The 12,415-nt window shown below is 43.9% G+C and overlaps 2 protein-coding genes across 4 annotated transcripts in view; both read left to right on the forward strand.

Annotated features, from left to right (window-relative positions):
* Positions 1-101: 101 nt before the first annotated feature.
* LOC100646459 lies at positions 102-3,242 on the forward strand. 2 transcript variants are annotated; one of them, XM_012320779.3, is made up of 3 exons: positions 102-1,971; positions 2,225-2,276; positions 2,343-3,242. In XM_012320779.3, exons 1-3 carry the CDS (start codon positions 1,947-1,949, stop codon positions 3,070-3,072), a joined length of 807 nt encoding a protein of 268 aa, XP_012176169.1. In that variant the 5' UTR covers positions 102-1,946; the 3' UTR covers positions 3,073-3,242. The 2 variants fall into 2 exon arrangements, with proteins under 2 accessions (XP_012176169.1, XP_003394324.1); XM_003394276.4 differs by having other exon boundaries at positions 103-1,971; positions 2,225-3,242.
* Positions 3,243-5,069: 1,827 nt separating this feature from the next.
* LOC100646335 overlaps positions 5,070-12,415 on the forward strand; it is an 80,727-nt gene continuing 73,381 nt past the window's right edge. The window contains exons 1-2 of one of the 2 annotated variants that reach the window (XM_048404247.1): positions 5,070-5,545; positions 7,060-7,550. In XM_048404247.1, the coding sequence (XP_048260204.1) occupies positions 7,525-7,550 (26 nt within the window). In that variant the 5' untranslated portion in view covers positions 5,070-5,545; positions 7,060-7,524. Of the gene's footprint in view, positions 7,551-12,415 lie in introns of both variants that reach the window. The other variant, XM_003394275.4, reaches the window with a different exon arrangement.

A 12,415-nucleotide genomic window follows, 5' to 3' on the forward strand; every position in this document is an offset into this window, starting at 1 on the left:
TACGATTCAGACGTTCCAACCAATACGTATCGTTATTTCGAAGTTAACGTAACATGTGAAATTAAGTGATTAAACGTTTATACAAATTGGTCGCATTTTAGTACCCTTTATCGTTAAATGAAACTAGTGAAAAATGTAACATACGTCGAGGGGGAAGTGCATCCGGCGAACGATAATAACGAGCATGAGAAAAACAGGACGGATCTGAGAATCGGAACGAACGATGACCTAAAACATGGAATCCCGAGCACTCGGCTTGTTTCCTCGTGTTCCGTGACGGGCGAGTCCCGCTCGGAATGTTTGTTCATTGCACGCTTTACGCGAAACTCTTGTGTGGGTGTTATTATCTCGTTACATCGTAGACTGGTGTTTTATACGCATGGGTTTATATAGCCCTGGCTGGTTCACGAAATAGTTCACTTCCGGCGTCGGCATTGCTATCAGAGCGTGCGAAGATTCATAGTAACATCGACGCTGACGAGAAAAAGCAAAATGTCTTAAACATACTTATCCGAGGAATCGATTAATTTTACGTTGCAAAGGATGATCGTTGCTCAAAGTATCGATTCTGTTGTCGCGATAAATCGTTCATCGATCGTCGAAATCGAAACAAATTTTTACGAATCGATTAATCGGCTGAAGCATGCCCTTAAACGTTTCGGCACCTTTATCATTTTTCTCGCAAGGATACTAAGTTATCGATTAACCTTTGCATCGAGATCAATATGCCTTCCTTACGATCGAAAAATTATGTTACGATACGCGTTAGATCGCGCTTGGATATATCCATCGACCAGAACGTTTGAGAATACCAGGAAAGGATGATTGTTGACAAAAGCGATGAAAGGTTCAATTTTACGAGAATATAAGTTTTCATGCGTTTTATACGCGGTAATTGCAGGTATGACTTTACGAATATACATTGCATATGTACGCGTGTATGCGTCTTAATTGTATGGGAAATTCGAGCTAATTATGAATTATAATGCAAAACATAACGCGTATATTGTGGAAAGTGAACGATGAAACTCGGTGTTGTACGCGCTTTAACAATGTGAAAAAATTCAAGGAATGACGTAATCGAATCGTAGAAATGCCTACAAATCATTAAATGGAATGCGTTCAATTTATGAAACTTGACATCTTACGTTTAACATGATCTAACATGTAACAAGTGATGTAATGATAAATAATTTATTATCAGCAGATTGCGGATTTTTATGCATTTACGGGAAATTTAAAATTGGAAATAAAAGATTGCGCAGACATAACATGAAAAAATGTATTAAGTATCGAAAGTATAATAGCTTTCATAATACTTGGTAGGTAACACAACTTTCTACCGAATCTTGTAGATTTTTAATTATATTCTGAAAATTATGAATTTGCATAAATATCCACAGTCTAATCATCGGAATATCTGGAATGTGGCTCTGGTAATTCTTTCGTGCGAAGCATGGCTGTGAATTCTTATACACGTAATTTTTACGTTCTAAGTAGTTCGGCAGTTGTACAACGGTTCTCTATCCTCGATATTCGCGTAAATCATGCTTCAATGCTGAATTGGTATTATCGTCAATCGTTCTTTACTGAAAATATCGCTGAATATTACCATTCACTGCTTTTAATCCGAAATTTGAAACTTGATATCGTCTGATGTTACAAACCGACCGTTAACCCATATCTGAATATGTTCGAAACTGGTACGACCGTACACAATTCTATTGGTTAGAGAACCTAAGTACTTTTGGTGTTTACAAAGTATGGAGTAACATGGCCGCCAGTTCTCGACGCGTATGGAACCAGTTTCAGTATGAAACCGGTTTGGAACTAGTTTCCATTGGTTTTTCGGCCCCCTGCAAGACCGTGCCACGACCGAGATTGGCACTCGTGTCGGACTTCTTTCAGAGATTAGAACGGAGGTTACGTTACGAGAGTGTGCTAATATGGCCGATATTACAGAACAGAAAGGTAAGAAAAGCAATTTTCAAACAAGGTTATATCCTATTATTCATCGTGAATTCTACGCTGCGCCGAATGCCTGGCGCTCGTGTCGTACACGAGCGTGATCATCTCGCTGTTCCTTTTTGAAACTGTTCAAAATTATTTTATGTTGTTAATAAATATATCCATGACTTACTTGCTCTCCTTATTCCGATTGTTGTTGTTCGTTTATTTAAAACACGTTTAATACACTTTGTCATGTAAATATATTCTTAAAAAGGGGAAAACTTCGATGAACAAATGGAAATCAAAGTGGAACCGACGCTGCAAGGGTATGTTGAAGAGGAACACGAAAACGATTTTCCCAGTTCTGACAGTAACAACGTAATTCCTTCTAGTGCTGATGTCGGTGCTTTAAATTTATGGACCAGTAAGGCCACCGCGTGTCTTATTAGCCAGTATAAGAAATATCATTCGAAGGTAGGACAGTCGACTCAGATTCGAAGTTTACGTGAAATGTTCGAGATGATCTCTCTCGAGATGCAAAAACATGGCTTTTACTTTAGTCCGCAAAAATGTGAGAACAAATGGCGTGTTCTCGAACGAAAGTACAAGAATCTTGTGTTTCGAGAACTTTTAAAAAAACCCGGTAGAATGAGACATTACGGACAATGGGAACACAAAAGGGCGTTGGATGAAATTTTTAAAGAAAAGAAGAAACACATGTATTTGGAGGAAAGTGATTTTCCACCGCCATCCGGTTCCGCGAGATATATGTTTATTTTACCAAAATCTATAAACGAAGAACAAAGCAATATTAGCGTCGTCAATCAGCAACAGGAGGACCCTCTTGCGGCGCCGTCCTCGAACTCCTCTACAAACAACAAGAGCGAAGCGATGGATCAGAAGGAAACCCCAACGACGCTTTTCGACAAATTTCTTAACGAGATGGCAAAACATTTCGCGATTGCGGAGAAAAATAGAGAGAGGAGGCATAAAGAAGAAATGGCGATGCGGCAAAGCGAGTTGGAAGTTCAAAAAAGACTATTGAAATTAAAAGAACAGAAAATGGAGTTACAGAAATGTCAAATCATCGCTGCTGCGCAGCATTTACATTTGAACATGTAACGAAAACATTTGAAAATGTTGATCAAAACAAATTCTCTAAAAAGTCAAATTTAAGACCGAGTGATTCTAAATTTAAGTTCAATATAGATTTTTGTTATATCGTTTTTATATAAGATATTTTGTACGAATAGATTTAGCAGAATAATATAAAAACAACTTAATTATTACAATATGTATACATATTTACGTCCACTTTTCAGTGTATGTACACTATACACTTTCGTGAATGTGTTACGTCGTGATTGCTCGCTAGTTGTGCGAAATAACCTTCAGGTGGTAGCACCTACCATCTTGCCAGTTCTATAGCTGTACATCATTAGGTAATCGATGTACGCGAGTTCTGTTTTTTCGACTGTCGAACCGTACAAATCTGGTTGTTCAGGTGTTGTTAGTGTTTTTCCATTTTAAGTTTTCAAAACGATCGATTAAACGAATGTAAATTGTTAATCAAGGATAATAGATCAAAAGGCCAACACGCTGTCCTGCAAGTTGTAATACGATGAAAAGAGTTTAAAAATTCTTCTGTTTGTAGAAACCCCGTATATGCGAGTTTACAGAAGAAGTACGTATCTTACACGCTATACATACATATATGTACTCGTACATCATGTTACATGGCGCAAAGATATGTTGGAGTTTGGTTTTATTGTTAAAAGTTACAGGGCGGTTGTTCCTGTTCGACGTTAAGGATTACTATCGTTATGTATGCTGCCTCGTGCTCCTAATGACTCAATTTATTAAGCGGCGGTTCAAAAGATTGCCTCCCTAGGCTTCGTCGCATTGATATTGCACCTTCAAAGGATCATGCAACGCGTAGGGCTCGACAGAGATTTATAGCGCTTAAATGCAATTTCATTATTCTATCTTATCGGATTAACACAGATCAAGTCCTGCATTTTCATTTTATTTATGGATGTTTCATGCAGATGTGGATCATAAATTATATCAACTCTCAACGGAAATATAATAATAATACGACAGAGACGAAATTGTTTTGTGACTTTACGCATCGTGAATTATATTTGAAACAAACAAAACGCGTCTACGTCATTCTTGAGAGGACAGAAAAAGATGTATCGTCTACGAAATGTAGAACGACGCTCATTAAGCTAAAAGCAACAAAGCAACGTGGTAGGGAAAGTTAAGTTTGGATTGAATCAACTCGGTGAATCGTATTCCCCGTAATTAACATTCTCGGTACGAAGTCATTCAATTCGTGATGTGATTAATTGAAATGCCACGAGAAAAATCTCGTAGAAAGTGAAATGGAGACGTTCGATGACTATGGAGCGGGCCAAATTTGCATTGATAGAACAGGTAGAACAGGAGACAGGAAACTTAGTTTGATGAAGCTGGATCATGGTGATGTCGAGCATGTATCGTGATTCTGTAGTGGACTGCCTTGGTGTCACCTTACATTACGCCTTGCATTATCCAGTGCATGACGATTGTACGTTTGGAATTTTGAAAAATTCATTCCTGTTACGCAGCATGGATTAAACGACAAGTCACTTTCCCCTATAGAACAGTCTGCTTACTCGTTCCTAGTTCTCCAGTTTTAATCTAAATTCAATGATAAATATTAAAAATCTGTATCCAAATATTTGAAACAATTTTATGTTTTAATGTTCCGAACGATACTCGCGTAATCGCAATTTCCTGCGAAAGGCATTAAAATATAGCTTCAAGAAGTTTACGGGAATACCGAGAAACCACAAAGGGCAAACAATTTTACAAACCGTGGTGAATGCTTTTCGGGAAAAAATCGGTGAAACCGGTTACACCCGGCCGTATGAGTATTCGTACGCACTGACGACACATACATGGTGCATATGATACACACACAGGGGCGTAAGAGTTATACGCGAGCACGTGCAGGTACGTGGCAATAGGTGCACCTTGGGTAGTAGTACACGGAAGGGCGCCGGTTCGCTTGATACGGGAGTGAGTACAGCGGGTAATAGCGCGGAGGCGGCAAGTCGTCCAGTCGAGCCGCGACTACCGACCGGTGAGCACATATTTTTCAATTTGCCCTCGATTTTCACGAACAGAAGAGAGAAAAGGAGGGATTCGAAAATATTGCATCGTGTTCGACATGAATTTTAGTTGGAACGTGCAGGGTTCCGGTGAAAAAAATAACCGCGCGAGGATCGATCTTCGTCTTGGCGAAATTTCGCGTACACACGAGTAAACAGAGGGTGAAGGAGGACACGCGATTCGTTGGTGCCTGTCGACGCACGCGTACACGTTCTATCATACACGATATATCATAGGCAATGTGCATCCTAGCGATTGTGGCATACGTTTCGCGTGACCCGTGAACGTTTTGCCTGTAACGCGCTACGACTCGCACGAGTTCTCGAAATCGGGGCTGATCGTTCCAATTGTTTACCCGTGCATCCATTTGGTCCGACTCTAGGAGATCGTTCGAGCTAGTGGCATCCAAGTATCAACGATACCGGCTTCGTCGATGGTAATCGTCACTGTGACTGCAGTCCTATAAATTTACGTCACGTCTGTGTAGCGCGTCACGATCGTATCCTTGGACGTTGGTGTCCGAGAAAAGAAGGGAACGAATAAGAGTGAATCGATTTTCAACAGTACCGACGAATACCTGTCGAGAATTATCTCGATATTACGCTGGTTCCGTAGGAAAGATATAGCTTAGGAGAAAAGGAGAATCAGAAAAGTCCGAGCGCGTGGTATAGCGGACTTTTCTTCAGTGGCAGATGGCTTGAAATCGTATGCACCGCGTCCTGGTCTCTGCATCGCGTTTTGCAGCACGTTGCGAGCCCTGAAGGCTCTGTCTAAGTAACAGTACTTCCTCGCGCTCGGTGGAGTAAGCCTCTCTCCGAAGAACGGGACCCACACTCCACGAGCCCGCTCTCTACACGCTCCTCGCCTCTCGCCCCCTCCCGTCTCTTCACCGAACATACTCTTTCTGTGTATTTCCCTCTCCTTCTATCGTGCCCGAAGTAGTCTGGCCGGTCGAGCACGGGGAGTCTCGTGAAACCAGTCCTCGTACGGTGGACCTCTCGGTTGGGACCTGGCGAAGAGAGGAGGTTGTTCGCTTGTTCCTCTACACCGGCACCTTTTGCACCTGCCGTGTGATTCCAAGTTTTTTTGCGTTTCCAAATCGATGCCCTCTGTGCTACCTCATCCGAATAGTAACGAGATTTTCCGCGGATGTTCGTTCACGCTTCGCTACAGTGAGACTCCGATCGGCTTCGCGTGAATGCGAAACGACGCGCAGTGTGTTTATTGCACAAACCAGTCCTGCTAGACGGAAGGACGCATCGGTCATTTGTTAAGTGGCACGCTTTTGTACCGAACGCGGTACGCCAAGATTGCAGGTGTACCATTTGCTGCAACATTTTCGGAGAGCTTAGCTTCCAGTCACTCTGTTGTGAATACGACGTGTGATTTATAGAGGGGAATGGAATAAGAAACGTTTCATTAAAAACGGGAGAAGAATCGAGGATTTATGAAATTAAAGAAAACGTCCGTGTTACGATATTTTGTATTTCTTAGCGTAGACGTGATGCTCGCGTCAAGGTGCGCGACGTTTAATTCGCCCCATGTCAATTTTTGGAGGATTCCGAGAATCGAGAAAATTCTTACGAGCGAGAAGATCAGCGACCAGTAAATATCAAGATCGGTAACACGTGCGAGCAGAGAGACTCGCGTAAAATCACAGTCACCATGTCAATCGCTGTCGAAGCGTATCGGAGGTCGAGGTGTACTTTGGAGAAATAAAATGAACGAAAAAGCTAAATACTCTGTGGAAGTTTAGAAGAATCCGTCGTGGTCACCGAAGCCGAGCGATTATCAGTTTGGCGAAGGAGAGGTTATGTGCCTCTCTCCGGATTCGACCTAACCTCCAAGTGTCTCGATTACGAGTCCCACTAATCTAATTCGTGCCTCTTACTGCCGCGCACTCGATGGAAGCGCTGACCGTATGCTATATCGTGTAACTTCTTTTTATAGCTATCGATAATCATCGTGCGATCTCGAGGATTTGAGATCGAACGGAAACAGTACGACGCGTCGTCGATCAGCGTAAGATATCGATCATCGCCATTGTTGAATTTTGAGAAATCGTTTAAAGTGTCGAATCTTGTGCTTTTCATTACGTTTGCTAGCCTTCTCGGCCACGGCAACGTTATCGATTTAGTGACCGGTGAAATTCGATCGATATTGCTTCGCGTATAACTCGATTCGTGCGAAGAATAGCACGGTGCTGTGGTTAATCGGACCGAGATCGTAAAGATCGAAAGCAAACACGTTTCGAGTCAGTGTTCTTTTCCTTCTCGCGTGTGCGTGTTTGAGCTTGTGCGTTTCGTTTTTCTTGTTTTATCTCCGATCGCTCTTGCCGTGTGCCTCGACGCCGAAACGAATCGATGGATCGACGCTGAGGGTCGCTCAGAAGAATTCACGAAGAAACAGCCAGAAATGAAGACCACACAACGCGCATTAAGGTAAGATCTGTGCGAAAGTTCCTCGAGAAGGGAATTTACGTATTCCGGTACGCTCTATGCTTTTCTAGAACGGTTGGCAATAACAGTACGCGGATCATCGTCCGCGGTAAAAGCTCGTTCGTTTAACGAGGGCCGTAACGAGTCGCGTTTGTTTGGACCATTGGAAAGTCACGGTGTATTAACGTTGAAACAGACATAAATCGAATTATCCTCGAACCGTTTGTTACGGCTCATTTTCTTCGAAATCTCTGTTAATAATCCTATCCGTTCCTCGCGCGAGCATACGTCGTAGCGTGCAGGAGGTTCAACGGGGCAGGAAAAATCTCACCTTGAAACGCGTCGTCAAATGGGGTTGAATCGTACAACGATGAAAATTCGTCGTTTTAAGTTGTTACTTTGTTCGTCGTCGAATTCAGCGTCTATCGCACTTTACGAATAAAACACCTCATTTCCTAAGAATGTCCGTAGGTGGTAGCGGTTGGCATTGAGATTTGCATCATCCTATAACATCTCGGCATACTTTTTCCTGCTTCTTTGTCGCCGGATCGTAAACAATTTTACAATGGCGCAACGGCAAATTTCTTGGGAGGAGGTTCGACTCGGCCACGACGAGCAATAACGCGCCACATTTCAAGCGAGTTTACATGCAGTGTTTTCGAATTGATAAAAAAAAAGAGCTGGATTCTGACAAATGATCAATGCGATCATTTCGAAAGAACGTGCCGTTCGTTGGATGCCAGGTCGAGCGCGATGCAGACTCCCTTTAATCACGAGATTAACTCTGCGATCTGTTCGCGAGCCCTGCGTATTGGTCCACTGATAAATTGACGAGTATCTCGGCCACAATCGCGATCCAATTACATCGGTAGCCGTTTATTAGGACGAACCACCACTACGTGTTTGGCGAACGTCGTAAAACTCTGGGAATTGTTATTGTCGTATTCGTGCCTCGGTTATACGTATTTGTATGTCATTCGCCTTTAAAACGACGTAAAAAAAAGCGCCGTGGAGTGGGTTGAGGAACGTAGTTTCGGTGATCGATTCACACCTTCGATCCGGAAAGTGAAGTTCGTTTATCGGCTTAGAGGGGCAGATAAGATAGAATACGATCGCACGAACGACTATGTAAATGTTACTCGTCGTATTGTACGAAGGCTTTGCATCGAAAATGTCAGGTGCTCACCGACTGACGACTCGGCTCGAGTCGTTGATCGTGGTTGTGTCGTTGTCGCGACTGCCGTCTCTGGAACACCTGCACGGACAAATTGAAATGCTAATTTGGAAGCTGCCACCTTCGGAGGCTGCCGGGGCTTCCCGCTGTTTCGGACCAGCTTGATTTTCGACGTTTGCCCCCTCCATCGAATTTTCCCCATTCTTCTCGCGGTCGTCGCGTATCTGGACGATCACCAACTTCTCGTTAGTCGGCATTTTTATTTTCTCAGTCTGCCGTAGCGCTCGGTGTCACGATCCATCCGTGACTCTGCGGCAACCTTTCTCCGACGAGAAGATCGAATTCCTCGGGCATTCGTCGGCCGAACGTTCGTTTAGGAACAATAACAGTATCATGGCTGGGTCTTCGCATACGAAAGAGGCCGGTTATCGCGACCGATCCGAAAGTGGGGCTCTCCCCGAAAAAGGGAATAGAAAGCGGGAAAAATATCGAATGAGAATACCGACCGGCTTGGTCGTTGGGTCGGTGAACTACAAAAAGATGTTTCGACGTTTCAAACATAAATCTTTCTCGATGGCGCTTTAATTTTTCATTGTTGCGCCAGCAAATTACCTGCTAGAGGTAGCGTTTGCGTGCTTCGAATAAATCAACGAATATTCGGCATCAATTTGTTTCGTTCTGAGTTCATATTCGCGGGCGAGTAAGACGGTAAAAATAACGTGTCCGCCGTTGATGAACGCGGGAGCTCCAGTAATTATGGAATCTGTTGCGACGTCTGGGAATACGGTTTCCTTCTTTTCGTTTCGCGAAAACGAAGCATCGATAGTCGCGTAGCGAGACGACTTGTTCGATTCTCCTCTTATCTTCAGCTTCTCTCTCCTCCTCTTGTTTCTCACCCTTCTCTCTATTCTCTCGTCGAACGAAGCTCTAATTAAAGCATTTCAATTAAGGAGATCAACCGGCCATTGTACCTCTCCAGCGACTCGACTCGACTCGACTCGACTCGATTCGATGAATTTTCCCTCGACATCTCTTCAGGCTTGGGAAAGTCGTCCTTGATGCGATTAATTGCAGAAAGCGGATTTCTCTCTTCGTCCTTTTCTCCCCTTTCCCTCTTTCTCTTTCTCTTCCGGAGCAGCACGCCAGGAGAAACACAGCCCGGAGTTTCTTCTTTCTTCGTTAACTCTTAATTGATCGAATTTTGTTGCAAGATTTTTCCACGTAGAACAGCCGTTCCTGTCTAATTTCGTTGCACGCGTCTCGTGGGCGTTTCGCGTCCTTTCGACAGAAGCTTCCTCTCGCTGATCGAAAGCGACGTTGAGGTCTCGTTGGAACACTGTAATACGATTGTTCCGTTTGAAGAAAGGTTTCCTCTCTTTCGTAATAGGAACGCGGCTCGGAATCCGCTCTGCCGAGAGACTTTTACGCGATGTTGTTAACGTTTTGTCTCATAATAAAGAGAGAGAGAGAGAGAGAGAGAGAGAGAGAGAGGAAATGTGTGGACGAATATATAATAGAAAAATATATTTAAGCAAGTTTAAGTATAAGTACACTGTGTATATTAGTCCAGATCCGCACGCTGGCAGCATTGCTTTACGAAAGAGTTTCGAAGCCACGGATCTATGGGTATTTATACGATTGCGGAAAAGCTGGCTTGTCAGTATCCCATTGCGTGACTCGTGCAAGGCATGTTCCTAGTAAGCTACGAGGCTGAGAGGCCCTTCAAATTAATTTAGCGTTAAACGATACTCAATGACTTCGAGGACTAAGAAAACTAAACTTTAAAAAAGACGTGGAGCTTTTCTTGAAGTGGGACCAACTTCGACAGATGTACGAAGCAACGCGACTGATCACGACTTGGTTTTGCTTTTCGAGTTGAAGGGACTCGAATGGTAACGACGATTTTTCCTCGATAGAGGGAAATATCCGTCAACGCGGGAACCCGGAACTATCGTCCCGATGAAGAATAGCCAACACCGTTGTTTAGCCCGTTAATCTCGAGTCATTCTAACGACGTGCAAGCGGTTTCAACGAAATCTCATTAATCTAACTATTTCCACGTGGTACGATGGGATAGAGTTAAGGGCCATAACCGCGTAAGTTATTGCGCGTTACTTTGAACGTTGCGCCGTGCATCATATTTTACTGCTGGCCCGTTACCGGCTCTCCGTCGATATATTTAAAAGAAAATTCGCTAAACAGTCTGCAAGGAAATTACACGCACGCGAGACACGTGGAGTATAGGGGAAGGGTGGAGCGGCGGTGACCAGAGTTTCAGAGAAGCTTGTGCTCCGTTTTTAAGGCGTTACGGAATAGTTTCTGGGAAGCGATTGCGCACCGTGCAAACTCGCCGCCTTTTCAACAACCGGTCGTCGAATGGCGAGAGTTTGTTCTTCTAGCAACGCGTAACGATCACCGTCGTCTATTCCGTTCGGCTTAAACCGCCTTAAATTCGCCGTGACTGCGATACCGTTTCATTCGCGTTACCCTTTCGTTCTGTTCGTAATTACTACGCCATTGTGCGTGTTTAGCGTAAACTACCGGAATGACTGGCGTTGATCTTGATCTATACCAATGATCCACTCCAACATAGAAGACTCGTTCCACCGTTATCCTTATTCTTTGTCAGCTTATGGGACTCGTCGAGCCGAGTTCGTTGATGCCGCCTTTTGGCCACAGACGTAAAATACACGATATCAAGTTGTGTCGTAAGTCTTGTCACTTTTTATCGAAACTTTGATACGAAATAATAGAAAATTTTTTTGACTCGATCTTAGCTTTATTCGCTTACATTCTCCTCTTTCCCACTGCGCCGAGTGGGAGCATCAAGCTGATTCTCGCGTCAGCAGTTTAAGACTCCACCGTCCTTAAACTTGAAACGCGCGAGGTAAGAATGAGAATGGCGTTGGAGATTCGCAAGTTTCCTAACGATTAAAAAAACGATATCGATGTTTGATAACATTGTTCGGCGAGTTGCTGCTCGAGAGCACGATCCTTATTGCAGGGGTTCGGTTTGCGGATGATTTCGTGCGTGAGTCACGAGTGATTCACCTCGCCGGTAGAACCTGTTGTTGGCAGAGAAATCACGTACCGCGAGATTGTTCGTGCAAAGTCGGCTTCGAAACAATCGTATCTTGGATGCATTTGCAATGGCCTCTGGGTGTTGACCGGTCGTCCAAAAGGGTTCCAATTTCTCGTTCGCCGACTACGTGGTAAACTTTGACTCGGCAAATTTACATATTTACGATCACGCGGCAGAAACGAACAACGGGAAGAACGTTTCTTTTGACGATCTCACGATCGATTTATCGCGGCAAGTGTCGAACGCGAGGATAAAGCTAAACGAGCTTGTGGATAACGGGGTTAAACGGCGGGTCAAGAATTGTTTCTCTTTGACGTCGTCGGCATTGATGAACAAGGAACAATACGATGGAGATTGGACGCTTCGTCGAGCGGAAAACCCGAATGGAAAATGCTCGGACGACGAATAAAAGGACGACGACAACCGGGCGTTGATTGGAGGGTTGCTCGCGTCGCTCAGACAACTATAGCCGAGCTGTGAAAATTCCACCAAGGAAAGCCCCTGATTGAGCGTAATTTCCGAACGGAGCCGTAACTGGGCCAGCCGTATCGCTTTGATACACCTTATTCACAATGGCAACTGCCGCGTAACTTTTACGTAACGACTTATCGC

This window comes from Bombus terrestris, chromosome 3, assembly GCF_910591885.1.
Source record: "Bombus terrestris chromosome 3, iyBomTerr1.2, whole genome shotgun sequence".
NCBI lineage: Eukaryota > Metazoa > Arthropoda > Insecta > Hymenoptera > Apidae > Bombus > Bombus terrestris.